General features: G+C 44.5%; 1 protein-coding gene across 4 annotated transcripts in view; it reads right to left on the reverse strand.

Annotated features, from left to right (window-relative positions):
• Positions 1 to 15,068, reverse strand: part of CWF19L2 (CWF19 like cell cycle control factor 2) — a 664,038-nt gene extending 648,970 nt beyond the window's left edge. The window contains exons 1-2 of one of the 4 annotated variants that reach the window (XM_029602446.1): positions 14,926 to 15,068; positions 8,011 to 8,170 (exon numbers count right to left, since the gene is read on the reverse strand). In XM_029602446.1, the coding sequence (XP_029458306.1) occupies positions 8,011 to 8,170; positions 14,926 to 14,987 (222 nt within the window). In that variant the 5' untranslated portion in view covers positions 14,988 to 15,068. The other 3 variants (XM_029602444.1, XM_029602447.1, XM_029602448.1) reach the window with 3 other exon arrangements.
• Positions 15,069 to 17,028: the final 1,960 nt, after the last annotated feature.

Here is a 17,028-nt window from a genome sequence, read left to right on the forward strand (position 1 = left end):
TGTGCTTTTATGATTCCAACTCTATTATATTTGCTGTAACTGACAGATTTCTAACAATAAAGAGAAAACATATTATTGTACAAAGAACATCTTGCGACATCAGAGGACGAGAAACAGCTTTGCAGAGGGAACCACATATTAAAGTATTTATAATTTACAAATGGCTATTTCAAAATTCATGCAGCTCAGGAATTTTGCAGAATAGAGACTCCTGTATTTTTCTCTCTTACTTCTATCCAAAGAATGCAATAAACATAACAGCAAAAAAGAAAATTACTACTTACCTGATAATTTCCTTTTCCTTAGTACAGACAGGTGAATCCAAAACCAGTGGATTATGCACCTCTACCAGCAGAAGGAGATGGAGCAAAGCTGACATCACAGTATATATACCCCTGCAGTGACATCAGCCTGCTAGCATTCTCTGCAAAAGCTAACTGTGGACGAAGTAACAAACTTGATTATTAACTTGGCCAACAGGAATACACTGAGCTCAGACAAGGAGTACAATAACACTAGTCTAGGGACTGGACTGACACTTACCAGTACTCCCTGGAACACCCAGCCATGCAGGAGGACCATAGCACAACCATTTGGCAGCCAAGGGGGCAAAATTGAATTCACTTGTCTGTACTAAGGAAAAGGAAATTGTCAGGTAAGTAGTAATTTCTCTCTTAGCATATAGACAAGTGAATCCAAAACCAGTAGGATGTTCCAAAGCTACTCAAGAACAGGGCGGAAGGCTGCCCACGGTCCAGTCAAAACCACACATGCAAAGGCTGCATCTTCCTGGGCCTGCACATGCAGGCAATAATGCCTGGAAAAGGTGTGTAAAGAGGACCACTGCACAGTTCGGCAAATGTCGACAGGAGACAACAATCTAGCCTCGGCCCATGACACTGCCTGAGCTCTAGTGAAATGAGCCCTAACCTGATTAGGCAACAGCTGTTCAGCATCCACATACACAGCCATGCCTACCTCCTTAATCCAGCAGGCTATTGTAGCCCGCGAAGCCAGCTCACCCTGATTATTCCCACCATGGAGTATAAACAGCCAGTCCATCTTCCTGAGAGGTTCAGAAACCTCTAAATACCTCAAGATATGCCTCTTGACATCCAAGACCTATAACAGGTGATATTCCTCTGCCTCATGCCCTGTCCAGAGAAGGCAGGGAAATAGACTGATTCAAGTGAAAATCCGAGACCACTTTTGGCAAAAAAGAAGGAACAGTAGGCAGCTGTATCAGCGGTGGAGTCAATTGTAGAAATGGCTCCCAGCAAGACAAGGCCTGCAGTTCGTATACTCGATGCGCAGAACAACTCATCACAAGAATCACTATTTTCAAGGTCAGTAACCTCAAGGAAAGGTTACGCATCGGTCTAAACGTAGGGCCTGCTGAGAGATCCAAAACTAGATTAAGGGCACCAGTAACTGCAAGGGAGGACAAACATGCTTCACTCCTTTCAAGAAACAGGCCTCATACGGATGAGCCGACAAGGTCCACCATTCACCTGACCTCAGAAACAGGCAATAGCAGCCACCTGTATTTTTAATGAATTAAGGGTCAATCCATCCTGGCAAAAATTCCAAAATGAATGAAATCTTAATCGAACGAGGAAGAACCCCTCGTCTTTCACACCAAGCCTCAAACACTCGCCAAACCCGCACATAGGCCAAGTGGAGAACTTTCTCACTCATAGCAAGGTGGCAATCACCACAGCAGAATAACCACGCTTCAGCAACCTAGCTCTCTCAAGGGCCATACTGTAAGACAAAATCAAATCAAATCTTCATGAAGAACAGGTCCCTGCCGCAGCAGATCACTGTGTGCTGGGAACCAGAGAGGAGAGTCCACCAGGAGCCTTTGCAAATCTGCATCCCATGGTCTTCTGGGCCAATCTGGTCAGAAGCACCATCCCCTGTGACTCTCGATCTTGCGAACCATTCTGCCCAACATGGGCCATGGGACAAAGGCATACAACAGCTTGTCCTCCGGCTACTCCAGAACAATAGCATAGATAACCAAAGAATTTGTATCCATCCTATGACTGAAGAAATGAGGGACATTCACATTATGAGCAGCCGCCAGTAGGTCCATAAATGGAAGGCCCCAGCGATCCACTATTAGCTGAAATGTCTCGTTTGACAATTCCCATTTCCCTGGATCCAGACACTTTCTGCTGAGAAAGTCATAAGAACATGCCATACTGGATCAGACCAAGGGTCCATCAAGCCCAGCATCCTGTTTCCAACAGTGGCCAATCCAGTACCCAAAAACTAAGTCTATTCCATGTTAACCACCGCTATTACTAGCAACGGTATCATCTAAGTCAACTTAATTAATAGCAGGTAATGGACTTCTCCTCCAAGAACTTATCCAGTCCTTTTTTAGACACAGCTATACTAACTGCACTAACCACATCTTCTGGCAACAAATTCCAGAGTTTAATTGTGCGTTGAGTGAAAAAGAACTTTCTCTGATTAGTTTTAAATGTGCCACATGCTAACTTCATGGAGTGCCCCCTAGTCTTTCTATTATCCAAAAAAGTAAAAAACCGATTCACATCTACCTGTTCTAGACCTCTCATGATTTTTAAACACCTCTATCATATCCCCCCTCAGCTGTCTCTTCTCCAAGCTGAAAAGTCCTAACCTCTTTAGTCTTTCCTCATAGGGGAGCTATTCCATTCCCCTTATCATTTTGGTCGCCCTTCTCTGTACCTTCTCCATCGCAATTATATCTTTTTTGAGATGCGGCGACCAGAATTGTACACAGTATTCGAGGTGCGGTCTCACCATGGAGCGATGCAGAGGCATTATGACATTTTCCGTTTTATTCACCATTCCCTTTCTAATAATTCCCAACATTCTGTTTGCTTTTTTGACTGCAGCAGCACACTGAACCGACGATTTCAATGTGTTATCCACTATGACACCTAGATCTCTTTCTTGGGTAGTAGCACCTAATATGGAACCTAACATTGTGTAACTATAGCATGGGTTATTTTTTCCTATATGCATCACCTTGCACTTATCCACATTAAATTTCATCTGCCATTTTGATGCCCAATTTTCCAGCCTTACAAGGTCTTCCTGCAATTTATGACAATCTGCTTGTGATTTAACTACTCTGAACAATTTTGTATCATCTGCAAATTTGATTACCTCACTTGTCGTATTTCTTTCCAGATCATTTATAAACATACAAGCCGTAAAGCCCGTTAAAACGGGCTACATCCCTCTGTCTCTCACCTCCCCCTCATTCTCTCTCCCCTCACTCTTCACCACCCCCCCTCCCCCCCCCACTCCTCTCCACCCTCCCTCTCCTCTCACTCAGTCCCCCCTCTCCCTCACTCCCTCCCACTCAGTCCCCCCTCTCCCTCCCTCCCACTCACTCAGTCCCCCCTCTCCCTCCCTCCCTCCCACTCACTCAGTCCCCCTCTCCCTCCCACTCACTCAGTCCCCCTCTCCCTCCCTTCACCCACCTCCATTTCCTCCCGGCGCCGTAAGCGCAACTTCCCGCAACCCTCACCCGGCTCCATTAACTCCTCCCGCTCCTGCCGGCAGATCTCGGGGGGGGGGGGCGCGGGAGTGACACCCCCCCCGAGATCTGCCGGCAGATCTCGGTGGGGGGGGCGCGGGAGTGACACCCCCCCCCCCCCCGAGATCTGCCGGCAGATCTGGGGAGGAGAAGCAGCGGCACCGCGCGCCGCGCGCGGCGCCGCTGCTTCTCCTCCCGCTCCTGCGGCCCCACCGCCATTTTTTTTTCTGATCGACATCCTTGCCCGCACATGCGCAGTAGAGCTGCGCTCTACTGCGCATTTGCGGGCCGTCGGTCACAGGCCATTTATAAGGTAGATTGAAAAGTAAGGGTCCCAATACAGATCCCTGAGGCTCATACATTATCTTTTCCTGCAATGTACGAGGCTCAGATCTCCTGAAGATGCAGTACCACCCATTTCAAAAGTTGGGCTATTTCCTGCAACACTTGCTGGCTCTTGGTTCCTCCCTGCCAATTCATGTAAGCCACTGTCGTTGCATTGTCTGACATTATCCGGACCACTCAAGCCCACAATCTGTCACCAAACTGTAAGCATGCCTCCTGGACTGCACGGGCTTCCAGCCGATTGATGTTCCAGAGAGACTCTTCTGTATTCCAGCGCCCTTGCACTGTCAGCTCCTGACAGTGAGCTCCCCAACCCTGGAGGCTCACATCTGTCGTGAGTACTAGCCAGTCCGGTGATCTTAGGGAAATCTCCTTTCTTAGCTCATCCACTTTTAACCACCACTGCTGCTGGAGCCTAATAGAATAATCTTCAGACTGTGGGCTCCATCGAGACAGCGGAGTGCGCTGAAGAGGACGCATATGCACCCTTGCCCATAGCACCACCTCCAGGGTCACCACCATTAAAGCGAGCACCTGCAGATAGGACCACACTATTGGGCGTAATGTGTTCATCAACAGATGCACCTGTGCCATCAGCTTCTGAATAGGGCCCTCCAGCAGGAACACCCTGTACTGTTTCGTGTCGAGCTGAACTCAGATATATTCTAGTGGCTGTGATGGCTAAAGATTGCTTTTGGCCAGGTTCACGACCCAACCTAGCTCCTGCAACGAGGAGATCATCATGCATGAGACCTGGAGGCTTTCTTCCAGACTCTTGGCCCGAATCATCCAGTCGTCCAAATATGGGTGAACTAGGATCCCATCTTTTCTCAATTCCGCTGCCACCACCACCATAACTTTGGAAAAAGTTCTGGGCACGGTGGCCAAGCCAAAAGGTAGAACTCAAAACTGATGACAACACCCCAAAACCACAAAACGCAGAAATTGTTGATGCTCTAGCTGGATTCAAATATGCAGGTACGTCTTGAACAGATCCAGAGACATCAGGAACTCCCCTGACTGTACTGCCATTATCACTGAGCGCACGGTTTCCATGTGAAAACAAGTCACCTGGAAATGACAGTTGACCACTTTGAGATCCAGGATGGGATGAAAAGAGCCCTCCCTTCTTGGACACAACGAAATAAATGGAATATCAGGCGGTATTTTCTTGAGATGTGGGCATGGAACCACTGACCGCAGGCTGAGGAGTCTTGACAACATACACTCCACTGCCTGTCTCTTCTGCAAACAGCTACAGAGAGACACCATGAACACGTCCCAAGGAACACTAAAACTCCAGTGCATAGCCATCCCTTATCACCTCCAGAACCCACTGATCTGTCGTGAACTCGACCCACCTCCGATAAATAGAGAGAGGCGACCTCCTACCTCCTATTCCTGGAGGTGGGTTGGCACACTTTCATTGGGAGGCTCGGGGTGTTCCATTACAGTCTGCACCCCATCTAGGCTGCCTAGGACAAAAGGACTGAGATCCACCCAAAGGTCGAGTCCTCTGAAAGACCGCTCCTCTATAAGGTTGAAAACGTCTGAACCCCCTAGTATGACCTCTCATGCTGAAGGATCGTGGCGCCTGCTTCTTATCTTCCGGTAATCGAGGAACCGGGGAATCACCCCACTTATTGGCCATTTTCTCTAGCTCACTCCCAAACAAAAGTGAGCCTTTAAAGGGCAACTTTGTAAGGTTAGACTTCGAGGTTATAATACTTATAATTTTATATTTATAATTTCTCAGCCATAGAGGACGCCTATCTGCTATTACCAAAGCCACCCCTTTGGCTGAGGTGCAAACTAAATCGCAGCCCACCTCTGCCAAAAAGGCAGCTACTTGTTCCATTATTGCCCTGGAATTCACACCAGATTTATCTATCTCCTGAGAAAGCAGTAATCAAGAGTGAGCCACCAGGAAACAACAGGAAGCTATCTGCAAATTCCTTGCCATTGCTTCAAAGGCCTGCTTAAGGATAGCCTCAATTCTCCTATCTTGTGCAACCTTCAAGACCACTCCCCCCTTCTATGGAAATAGTTGTCCACTTGGTAATGGCACACACGAGTGCATCCACCTTCGGAAAATGCAATTGCTCTCTCGCAACTGGATCCAAGGGGTACAGCCCTTCCAAGACTCGCCCCCCTTTAAAATTAGCTTCCAGGGCTCCCCATTCAAGATCAATTAATTCTTGAATGGCCTCCATAATAGGGAAGAAACATGAGGCCTTACATAAGGAAATCAAAATGGGATCTTTCTTTGACTCAGACATGTAATCAGCCCCAGGTACTCCCAGGATCTTCACTGTCTGGGAAATCAGAGCCAGTAGCTCATCTCTATGAAAAAACCGCAACATAGTTCTATATGGCTCCAAACCCAGAGCAATTTCCCCATCCTCCAGATGTCATCCGTGACATCTGGGTCCCTATCAGGAAGACAGGCTCCAGGCATACCCCAATGTTTACCCACATCACCAGGCATGCAGAATTTCACCACCAGCGACCCTGACCTGTTAAAATTGGCTGGGGCTGAAGACTGCTCCTCAAGGAAAGACTGCAGTCTTTGATAAAATTCTACCCAAGAAAAGGCAGAGGGATACATGCCAAAACTAGGGGGCACCTGTCCTGTGCCTACTGAACTAACTTCCCCCACTGACAAACCAGTTAGGGGAGCTACAAAACTAGGCAACCTTTCTGGCAGTTCTTTTTCCATTCCCACACCAGGCTGGGAAGAATCAGGCTTAGTAAAATCAGATGGAGGCAATTCTCCCTTAGCCTCCAAACAGAGCTGTCAAGTTAGAGGGCGCGCAAGGCTGAGATGCTCAAATATGACAAGCAACACGTAGGGCAAGGCGCTTAGGCTTGTTCACTATGGGTGCCATCAGCCTGTCAATATGCCCTAACAGGAGTCTGACAACAGTGTATCCAAAATATTAGGCGCTCACAAATAAGGCGCTCAACACTGTGCCTAGGTAAGTGCCCAAACTGAGCTCCCCCTCAGATAATGCATGCAAAAGGGGGTGCCCTGGTAGGCGCCCAACCAGGCACACAATGGGCCACGCAGCCGGGCGTACAAGCACAACCTGATAAAACTGAAGAGGGCATTCTTGGGCATACAAAAAAACCATGAAAATGCTGCCGCGGCCTACCATACAGCAAACAGACGAGCCTGAGAGCGGGGCCTAGCCACAAGGGCTGCTCAACCCGCCAGGCTGCCCCTGTCCCATAAACTCCACCGGAGGCAGGAACAAAGTGCAGGATATTGCTCCTGGACCCCCACTGGACCACCAGGGACTTTTGACAAGTCTTGGGGGGGGCGGGGGTCAGGAGGGTGGGGGGTTTCAACAAAGAGAACGATAAAAGTTTTCTGATCTGGGGAGTGGACAGAAATGGCCCTCCCCAGACCTGAAAACGAAATAGGGACAAAAAAAAATATTATGCCCTCCCCTAATTTGCTCCATAAGACGCACGGACGCCTGGGAACAGAGCCGGTTTAGCACACCATTTATTTTCTTTTTTAAATTTTCCTGCTCCAAATCCTAGGTGCATCTTATAGTCAGGTGCGTCTTATGGAGCGAAAAATATGGTACCCTTTACCTGAGCTCAGGTCGGGATTCGGCTGAGGGGGGAGAGGGCATATATCTTCACCGCTGCACTCAGCTTGGCTTCCTGCTTTTCAGTTTTTTTTGGGAGGGGGGGGGGGGTTTAACAGCTAAGCCCATGCCAGTTGAAAAACCAGCTACCAGACTGAGACACTCATCTAAGGGTCCAGGGATATCACCTCAGGAATTCTCAACTGAGGGAGGGACCATAACGTATCACCACAGAAGAGTGGAGCGAATAATCCTTTTTTTTTTTTTTTTTTTTTTTTAAGCAATCCCCAGTAGGGAGATGTACATCCACCATCTGCTGAAGACGGAGAATACAGCTGGCTGATATCACTGCAGAGGTATATATACCGTGATCTCAGCTTTGCTCCATCTCCTGGTAGAGGTGCATAACCCACTGGTTTTGGATTCACCTGTCTGTACTTTAAGAAACATATCTGTGTGCAATGTGTCACATCAGTTAACCTCAGCTCCTGTCCCATAATCCCAGAGATAGAAATAAATAATAACCTTATTGAGAATTTGTTCTCTTGCTTTTCGTTTGAACAATTTCTTTTCTTCTATGCTTTTCTCACTTTCAAAGTTGCCTCCATATGATGCCATGTTTTGATATAAAAAGAAAACTGAAGTGCAGAATTCTCCAGTCCGGTATCCACCACTGAAGGCCAACCTAGAAGGGGAAAGAAAATATTAGTAAACACACTACTGAGGAAAAACAATTACAAATAATCATAATTAGGGCTGGAAAAATTTCAGGCACTTAAAAGTTACTTCTGGTAATCACTGGAATCCATGCAGAGCAGAACAACTACATCCAGTGGTGAAGACAAACCCTGGGGCTAATTTGACCCAACCCTTCCCCACTCTTCGCTTCAGGCCACAGCAGGCACAGCACTCATGGTCTAATAGATCAAGAATCCAATGAAAGCATATGCTCAGGGCCCCTCTTCTAACGGTCCTTTCAACCAGTGTGAACGTGTTAATTAAAACAGGTTGCACGTAGAGGCAATGGGAGAGGGAAAGTAACCAAGACCAGGAGTTTGCATTCTCATTAGATTCCAACCCTGCTGGTCTACGGATGCTGTTCATGCGGACCTGGCCCAAGAGAGAAGATACATCAAGGATGAGAAAGTAGAAATTGATGATTCAAGAACACAGAGGAGAAAAGAAAGAACCAAAATAAGGAGAGATCAAGATGGAAAAAAGTTGAGTGAAAGAAAAAAACAGAGCTGAAAAAAAGCAAAGACATGAAATGGGGCAAATTCTCTCAAACTGAACAAAAACGAGAACTGAGTAAATTAAGGGAAAAAAGTATGGTAAATAAAAATAAAATGAAATCATATCATGTGTGACCAACAGGGAAGATCAGCTGCTGACCAGCTTTTCCACCTCACCCCAGTAGGAAGCAATCCCATGCATCAGACTCCCAGCAGCAATCAGAAACAAATCTGGAACTAGTATAAATCTTGAGAAAGCACGACAAATAAATGAAAGCGTCAAAAAGAATTTGATTCTCCACTCTGTCCAAAAAAATGTTTTCGTCAATCAAGAAATATTAGTGCAGTCTTTCAGGATGGGATTTTCACTCACAAACTTTAAATCCAGGTCAGTTTTACTATTGCTGGAGAAGCATTACACAATAGTCTTATGAACGTTCAAGAGAATACATTAATACAAAATAATTTTTGCTAAAATAGGTTCTAAGTTTATTAACCTAAATTCAATTCTAGGTAACTAAAACAGTCGGCTGAAAGCTCAAATATTGCAGGGTTCCTGTTCTGGCCAAAATCTTGTACCAGTCATTTGCTGCTAGTCATATAAAGCTTGCTTGTGTACTTGAAGTAGGCAAAACTGCAGGAGAGTCTAATAAACCCAGAAATCAATTCTCACCTCAATAACCTAAAAGCTCTTCTGCAATTTTAAAACGAACCACGACTGACTTTAAGAAAGCACTGACTTCTATGTGGCGTTGTGGGTTACACACCACGATGACCGGAGCAGTCAACAGAATACTTTAAAACCCATGTTCTATGTGTGTGTACATGAGTGAAAGGGGACGGCTGCTAGCGAAAATAAAGGAACAGCCCCAGGAAAACCGTCGTCCCTACAGCCCCCATCACTTACAATACACAACAGCAGCTCCGCACTTCCTACCAGCGGCATGCCGAGTCGTCAACAAGCATGGACGTCGCAAGCCATTGACGCAGACCTATCAGAGAGCAGAACCGTCCTCGCCCCTAACCAATGAGCATCGCTAGCGTGAGGCTGGGCGCAGCTGTGGTGTCAGACGCAAAGTTTATGGGGACGGAAAAGTGCTGAGGTACAACGGAGGGAAGCGGCAGAGAGAGTAAGGGAAGAAAAAAGAGCTGCTGGGGCGGCGTTTGTAGTAGTGGCACGAGTCAGGTGGCAGGCACCGTGATCGTTCAATCCTTGTAGGTGCTTTGGGCCGCAGTTGGCCAGCTACACCCCGAAAGTGAAACCATAAAGGCAATGATATTGTCTGTGCGTTGTCCGGTTATTGAAATGACAGTGGTGGGAAAAGTATACCTGCCAAGGGGGAGCAAATTTTTGCGAGGGAGCTTTTCAGTAAAGGGCTTTTACGTACTCCTTCCCCCGAGAAATATGTCCTTTACACCAGTGTTTTCTAACCTTTCCAACCCCAGAATACACTTACGATAACACAAATGTTGGCTGGCGCACCACCCTCCACGGAGCAGGCAATGTGGACATGAAGAGGATTCATAGGGTCAAACAAAGAACTATCCGCAGCAGAAAGCCTGTGAGAGAGTCAACTGGACCGTTAGATGATTGAGGGGTTAAAGGGGCACTTAGAGAAAATAAGGCCATCGTGGAAAGATTAAATGATTGCTTCGGTGTTTACTGAAGAGGATGTTGGGAAGGTACCCGTACTAGAGAAGGTTTTCATGGGTAATGATTCAGATGGACTGAACCAAACCACTGTGAACCTAGAAGATGTGGTAGGCCTGATTGACAAACTGAAGAGTAGTAAATCATCTAGACCAGATGGTAGACACCCCAGAGTTCTGAAGGAACTAAAAAATGAAATTTCAGACCTATTAGTACAAATTTGTAACCTATCATTAAAATCAGCCATTGTACCTGAAGACTGGAGGATAGCTAATATAATCCCATTATTTAAAAAGGGCTCCAGGGGCGATGCGGGAAACTACAGACCGGTTAGCTTGACTTCAGTGCCAGGAAAATAGTGGAAAGTGTTCTAAACATCAAAATCACAGAACATTTAGAAAGACATGGTTTAATAGAACAAAGTCAGCATGGCTTTACCCAAGGCAAGTCTTGCCTCACAAATTTGCTTCACCTTTTTTAAGGAGTTAATAAACATGTAGATAAAGGTGAACCGTTAGATGTATTTATTTATTTATTTATTTGGTGTTTTTTCTTGACCGACCATCAGTGATATGCCGGTTTACATGTAACAGGGGAAAAACAAGGAAGAGAGCAGTTACAAAAAACAGGGTAAAGAGGAACTGGGAAGTGCAAAGGAGAGTGCACGGAAGAAAGAGAGCATTAGGCATAAAGGCGATAAAGCAAACATATATACACAATATGTGTCCCAAATTTAAGTTGGGATATAATAGTGCAAGTATCCAGTGGCATGTACAATGTATAGACAAGTTAAATAAACTATAAATTTCACAAGGTTTGGTTGTCGTGTGGCAGCACAGGAAGCACAGAAAAGGTTTTACGCACAGGAGAATATAGGGTTGTTTGGGGGGGGGAGAGAAGGGGGGAGAGGGCTGAGATGATCTCTATGGAGAGCAGGTAAGGTTGATAGACGGAGTTAGATTGGCAGGTTATTGAATAGAGGATTTAAGGATAGGCTTGTTTAAAGAGCCAAGTTTTGAGTTTTGTTTTGAATTTATGTGCACACTGCTCTAGTCTGAGTTCGGGTGGCATGGTGTTCCAAGCATAGGGGGCGGCAATGGAAAAGGCATGCTCTTTTGTAGATTTGAGGTGGATATGTTTCAGAGAGAGTGTGGAGAGTACCTTTGTAAGAGGATCTGGTGGGTCTGGTTGAGGCATGGAGGAGAATTGTGTCTTTCATCCAGTGCATGTTTTGGTTGTGGAGGGTTTTTTGTATTATTGTGAGTGTCTTGTAAGTTATGTGCTGTTGGATGGGGAGCCAATGCAGATCTTTGAGTATAGGGGTGATGTGGTCACATTTACGAGAGTTTGTGAGAATTCTCGCAACTGCGTTTTGTAGGAGTTGGAGAGGTTTAATCGTGGCTTTGGGTAGACCAAGAAGGAGGGAGTTGCAGTAATCTATTTTGAACAAGACCTTGGCTTGTAGAACTGTACGGAGGTCACTAAGGTGGAGGAGGGGTGTCTGAGTTTGTTTTTTTTAAAATATTGAGTTTAAAGAAGCAATCTTTCATGGTTGAGCCGATGAATTTTTGTAGGTTGAGGCGACTATCAATTATGACACCTAGATCTCGGGTTTGGAGTGAGAAGGAAGTGCTTGCAGGGGGGGTGCTGAGGGAGAGATTGGGGGGAGAGATTAAGAGAAGTTCAGTTTAGATGTGTTGAGGGCAAGGTTTAGAGAGGTGAGGAGGCTATTTATAGATGAAAGTGCGTTTTCCCATCTTTGAATGGTGAAGGCTAGGGAGTCGGTATTAGGCATGAGTATTTGTACATCATCCGCATAAATTAAGTGTGTGAGGTGAAGGTCAGAAAGAAGTTGGCAGAGGGGAAGTAGATAAATATTGAATAGAGTGGAGGACAGAGAGGAACCTTGTGGGATGCCTCTGGAGAGGTGGATCGGTTTCGATTCATAATCGTCAATTTTTATTTTGTAGAGTCTGTTGGTAAAGTAGGATTTGAACCAAAGAGAGGGGTGCCAGTGATGCCAATTTCACTGAGGCGTGTTAGGAGTATGTTGTGGTTCACTGTGTCAAAAGCAGCTGAGATGTCAAGAAGTGCTAGTAAGTATGAGTGACCTTTGTCAAAGCCTCTTAGAATGGAGTCAGAGAGTGAAAGTAGAAGGGTTTCGGTGTTATAGAGTTTACGAAATCCGAATTGAGAGGGGAATAGGATGTTATATTTTTCCAGATGGTCAGAGAGTTGAATGTTTACTTTTTTCGAGTACTTTGGACAGAAATGGAAGGTTGGAGATAGGACGGAAGTTGGAGAGGTCATTGGGGTTGAGGCTAGGCTTCTTAAGTAGGGGTTTGATGGTAGCTTGCTTGAGAGGATCAGGAATAATTCCCAAGGAGAGTGAAGAGTTGATGAGCTCGGCAATGGGTTTTGCTATGGTGCTGGGGATGGATAGCAGGGTTTTGGTGGGCAATGTGTCAGAGGGGTGTCAGGCTAGTCTCATTTTTTTTTAGTATGTTTTCTATTTCTATTGATGAGGTCAGTTCGAAAGCATTAAATGGGGTCTCTGAGGTGGTAGCAGGAGAAGTGGGGGGTGCTGAGGGGAGAAATCGTTGTACGAGTTTTGAGACTTTTTCATTGAAGTGGAGGGCAAGTTTATCACATTTAGTTTGAGTGTCAGATTAGGTCAGACTAGTACTAGGTGGCTTGGTGAGCTCGGCAACATAAGCGAAAAGGGCCTTGGCATTAAATTGGAGATCGTGTATTCTATTTGCATAAAAGTCTTTTCTGGTTTTGAGGATAGCAGTCTGGTATTTATATAGGGCAGATTTATAGTTGGCCAGGAGGGATGGGGATGGGTCTTGGCACCATTTCTTTTCAAGGTGTCTTAGGGCATTTTTAAGGGTCTTGAGATCGGTAGTGTACCAGGGTTTTTTTAATTTTTAGACGTGTTAAGGGTTTTTGTGATGAGGGGGCATAAGGAGTTTGCAACACTGTACTTGTAGAGTACTTGGATTTTCAGAAGGCGTTTGACACTTCACTCATATCCAGCATAGCCCTCTGCTTCAATGGCAGGGGAGGAAGACTGATACTTCACTTTCAATGCAAAGCCAGCATAGCTCTCTGCTTCAACGGCAGGGGAGGAAGTTTGATACTTCACGCATATCCAGCGTAACTCTCTGCTTCAACGGCAGGGGAGCAAGACTGATACTTCACTTTCAATGCATGGCCAGCATGGCTCTCTGCTTCAACGGCAGGGGGAAAATGAAGAAAGGTGGATCTATATTCAGGCAACAATCAACAAGGACTGAATTACTTAGTCTGGATAAACAGATAAGCATGGGTGTAGCTTGCTTATTGCGGTGGTTAATACTCTTAACTAATTAAGCTATTTCACTTAGATGCAGTTCCAACACTGCTCTCTATATTAATGGCGGGGGTGGAAGGGAAATAGAATAAAAAAGGTTACTAAGAGCCAAGAGAAACAAGTATGTGAGAGAAAAAAAAATTGTGAAAGCTTGCTGGGCAGACTGGCTGGGCTGTTTGGTCTTCTACTGCCGTCATTTCTATGTTTCTCATGAGAGGCTTCTAGGAAAAGTAAAAAGTCATGGGATAGGTGGCGATATCCTTTCGTGGATTACAAACTGGCTAAAAGACAGGAAACAGAGAGTAGGATTAAATGGACAATTTTCTCAGTGGAAGGGAGTGGGCAGTGGAGTGCCTCAGGGATCTGTATTGGGACCTTTTTCAATATATTTATAAATGATCTGGAAAGAAATACAATGAGTGAGGTAATCAAATTTGCAGATGATACAAAATTGTTCAGAGTAGTTAAATCACAAGCAGATTGTGATAAATTGCAGGAAGACCTTGTGAGACTGGAAAATTGGGCATCAAAATGGCAGATGAAATTTAATGTGGATAAGTGCAAGGTGATGTATATAGGGAAAAATAACCCATGCTATAGTTACACAATGTTAGGTTCCATATTAGGTGCTACCACCCAAGAAAGAGATCTAGGCGTCATAGTGGATAACACATTGAAATTGTCGGTTCAGTGTGCTGTGGCAGTCAAAAAAGCAAACAGAATGTTGGGAATTATTAGAAAGAGAATGGTGAATAAAACGGAAAATGTCATAATGCCTCTGAATCGCTCCATGGTGAGACCGCACCTTGAATACTGTGTACAATTCTGGTTGCCGAATCTCAAAAAAGATATAATTGTGATGGAGAAGGTACAGAGAAGGGCATCCAAAATAATAAAGGAAATGGAACAGCTCCCCTATGAGGAAAGACTAAAGAGGTTAGGACTTTTCAGCTTGGAGAAGAGACGGCTGAGGGGGAATATGATAGAGGTGTTTAAAATCATGAGAGGTCTAGAATGGGTAGATGTGAATCGGTTATTTACTCTTTCAGATAATAAACATTTACAACTAATCGGAGAAAGTTCTTTTTCACTGAACACACAATTAAACTCTGGAATTTGTTGCCAGAGGATGTGGTTAGTACAGTTAGTATAGCTGTGTTTAATAAAGGATTGGATAAGTTCTTGGAGGAGAAGTCCATTACCTGCTATTAATTAATCGGGCTTTAGTAAGAGGGTATGTGGAATTTAGATATGCAAGAGACATTTCAATCGCCTCTCCTTCAGGTATTGCTGATGGAACGCTCCTACATATATGATGTTGAAGGTGAGCTGGTGTCTGCAAAGTTATTATCCTAGAGAAATAGTTAAAAGTCACTAGAACACAGAAATAATAATTCTCAGGCAAAGAAAGATACACCAATTTGTCACATAACCAATAGTGTCCTACATATAAATTGGTAAAATTACTAATAAAAGGACTAGCAAGCCCATCTCGGTCTGCACGTTGTATACAAGGGGTCAAAGTCGAATTGATTTCATTACCGTTCCTAAGAACGCTACTTACTATATAACTAGACTTAAATTGTACGGTTGCAAAGGTCTCATTTGCTCTTTTGACGGTATTTACAAGTCTAAGAACACACTGTAAATAACTGTCAGGACCATTGGTATCATTTGCATTGGTAACTACAATAGAGTTGGAACAATTACACTGCTGTCTGAATTATTAGTTCTGAAATATGTATAATTACATGGAACAGGATTTGACTCTGTATGATTGTTAGTACAGAGATATCCTCTAGGTGGCAAATTAGCCGACCATGGTGGGAATTTCGTTCTCCCTACATATTGTGACCATAATTTACCTGCCAAAGGGTCCAGTGACACATTTTCATGACCGCACGCATTAAATCCTATAATCTGGCATAATCCTACAGGCGAGGCAACAGCTGGCAAATGTTTCATAGCAATTGGAAAAGGGGTACAAATAATACAATTTGAAATATTCTCAGGTAAAGCTTTGGTCAATTCCTGGACTGTTTGAACCCATATTTTATTCTTATATGTTGCACCAATACCTCTCACAGGAAAACATTCAAACTTTGAAATGCCTCAAACAAAACTACTAATTATCATCCACATTATGATGCTTATATCAGATATCAGAATAATAAATGGATAATTTTTCCCTCTTCTCGTTTTTGTCCAAATAATACTACTGATGTATGTTTCTAATATAAGTCCACACAGTCTCTCCCTTCAAACATATGGCAGTAGGTGTAATGGCTTCAACTTGAAAAGGACCCAGATACACTGGGTCTTTCCACATCTTATGTGTAAAATGTGTACGCCAGACCAAATCGCCAATCTTGACAGTAGTCTTCCCCTTCTCCTTAAGTGGGGATTCAGGAGCTGTTAGAACAGAAGAGATAATTTTCAAAGCAGATAAAACATTTGCCCAATAAACAGGGAATCGATCAGGAATAACAATGTCTGTCAATGACTTCCATGGTATAGGATGTCCGGTACAAATTTGGTGAGGAGACAAATTATGCTTAGAAGACGGAGCCTGACGTAAATACATTAAGGCCCATGGTAAACAAGTTAACCAACTTGTCTTGAGCTCCATCATAAGTACATGAAGTCTATTTTTTAAAAGTCCATTACAGCGTTCCACCAGCCCATTACTGGTGGGGCGGTACACTGAAACTCGTCGGTGATGGCATTGCAGATTTTGTATCAGGGATGTCATTAAATTATTGGTGAAATGCGAACCATTATCAGTTGCTATAGCTGTTGGAAATCCAAATCGGGGAATAATCTTGGTGTACAAGGCTTTTGCCGTTTCTGCACCTGTCTCTTTTCTACAAGGAAAGGCCTCAACCCACTGAGACTAGGCATTTACACAAACAAGTAAATATCGATATGGACCAATTCTCTCACCCATATAGGTGAAATCACAATGCCAGTCAAGACCAGGACCCATAGGCTTTGGAATGGTCCCTGATTGTACCTTAACTCCTCTAAGTGGTATTGCAGTCTGACATATCGTACAAGCTTGTACATAACTATGATACATATGAGATAATTTTGGGGCCCACCACTTTTCTTGTAATTGTTGACTTAACTGTGTAGCAGGCGCGTGTGCAGGTAAATGCAAATAGAGTAATAATTTATGCATAGCGGCTATAGGTATGCATGGCTTTCCAGAAGGATGAATATAAAGTAAACAATCATCCTTAGGAAAAGGTTGAAGAATAGCTCCTGCCATTTCCCACATTTGTCTTTCATCCTGAGTATACTGC

Source organism: Rhinatrema bivittatum, chromosome 5, assembly GCF_901001135.1.
Source record: "Rhinatrema bivittatum chromosome 5, aRhiBiv1.1, whole genome shotgun sequence".
Lineage (NCBI taxonomy): Eukaryota > Metazoa > Chordata > Amphibia > Gymnophiona > Rhinatrematidae > Rhinatrema > Rhinatrema bivittatum.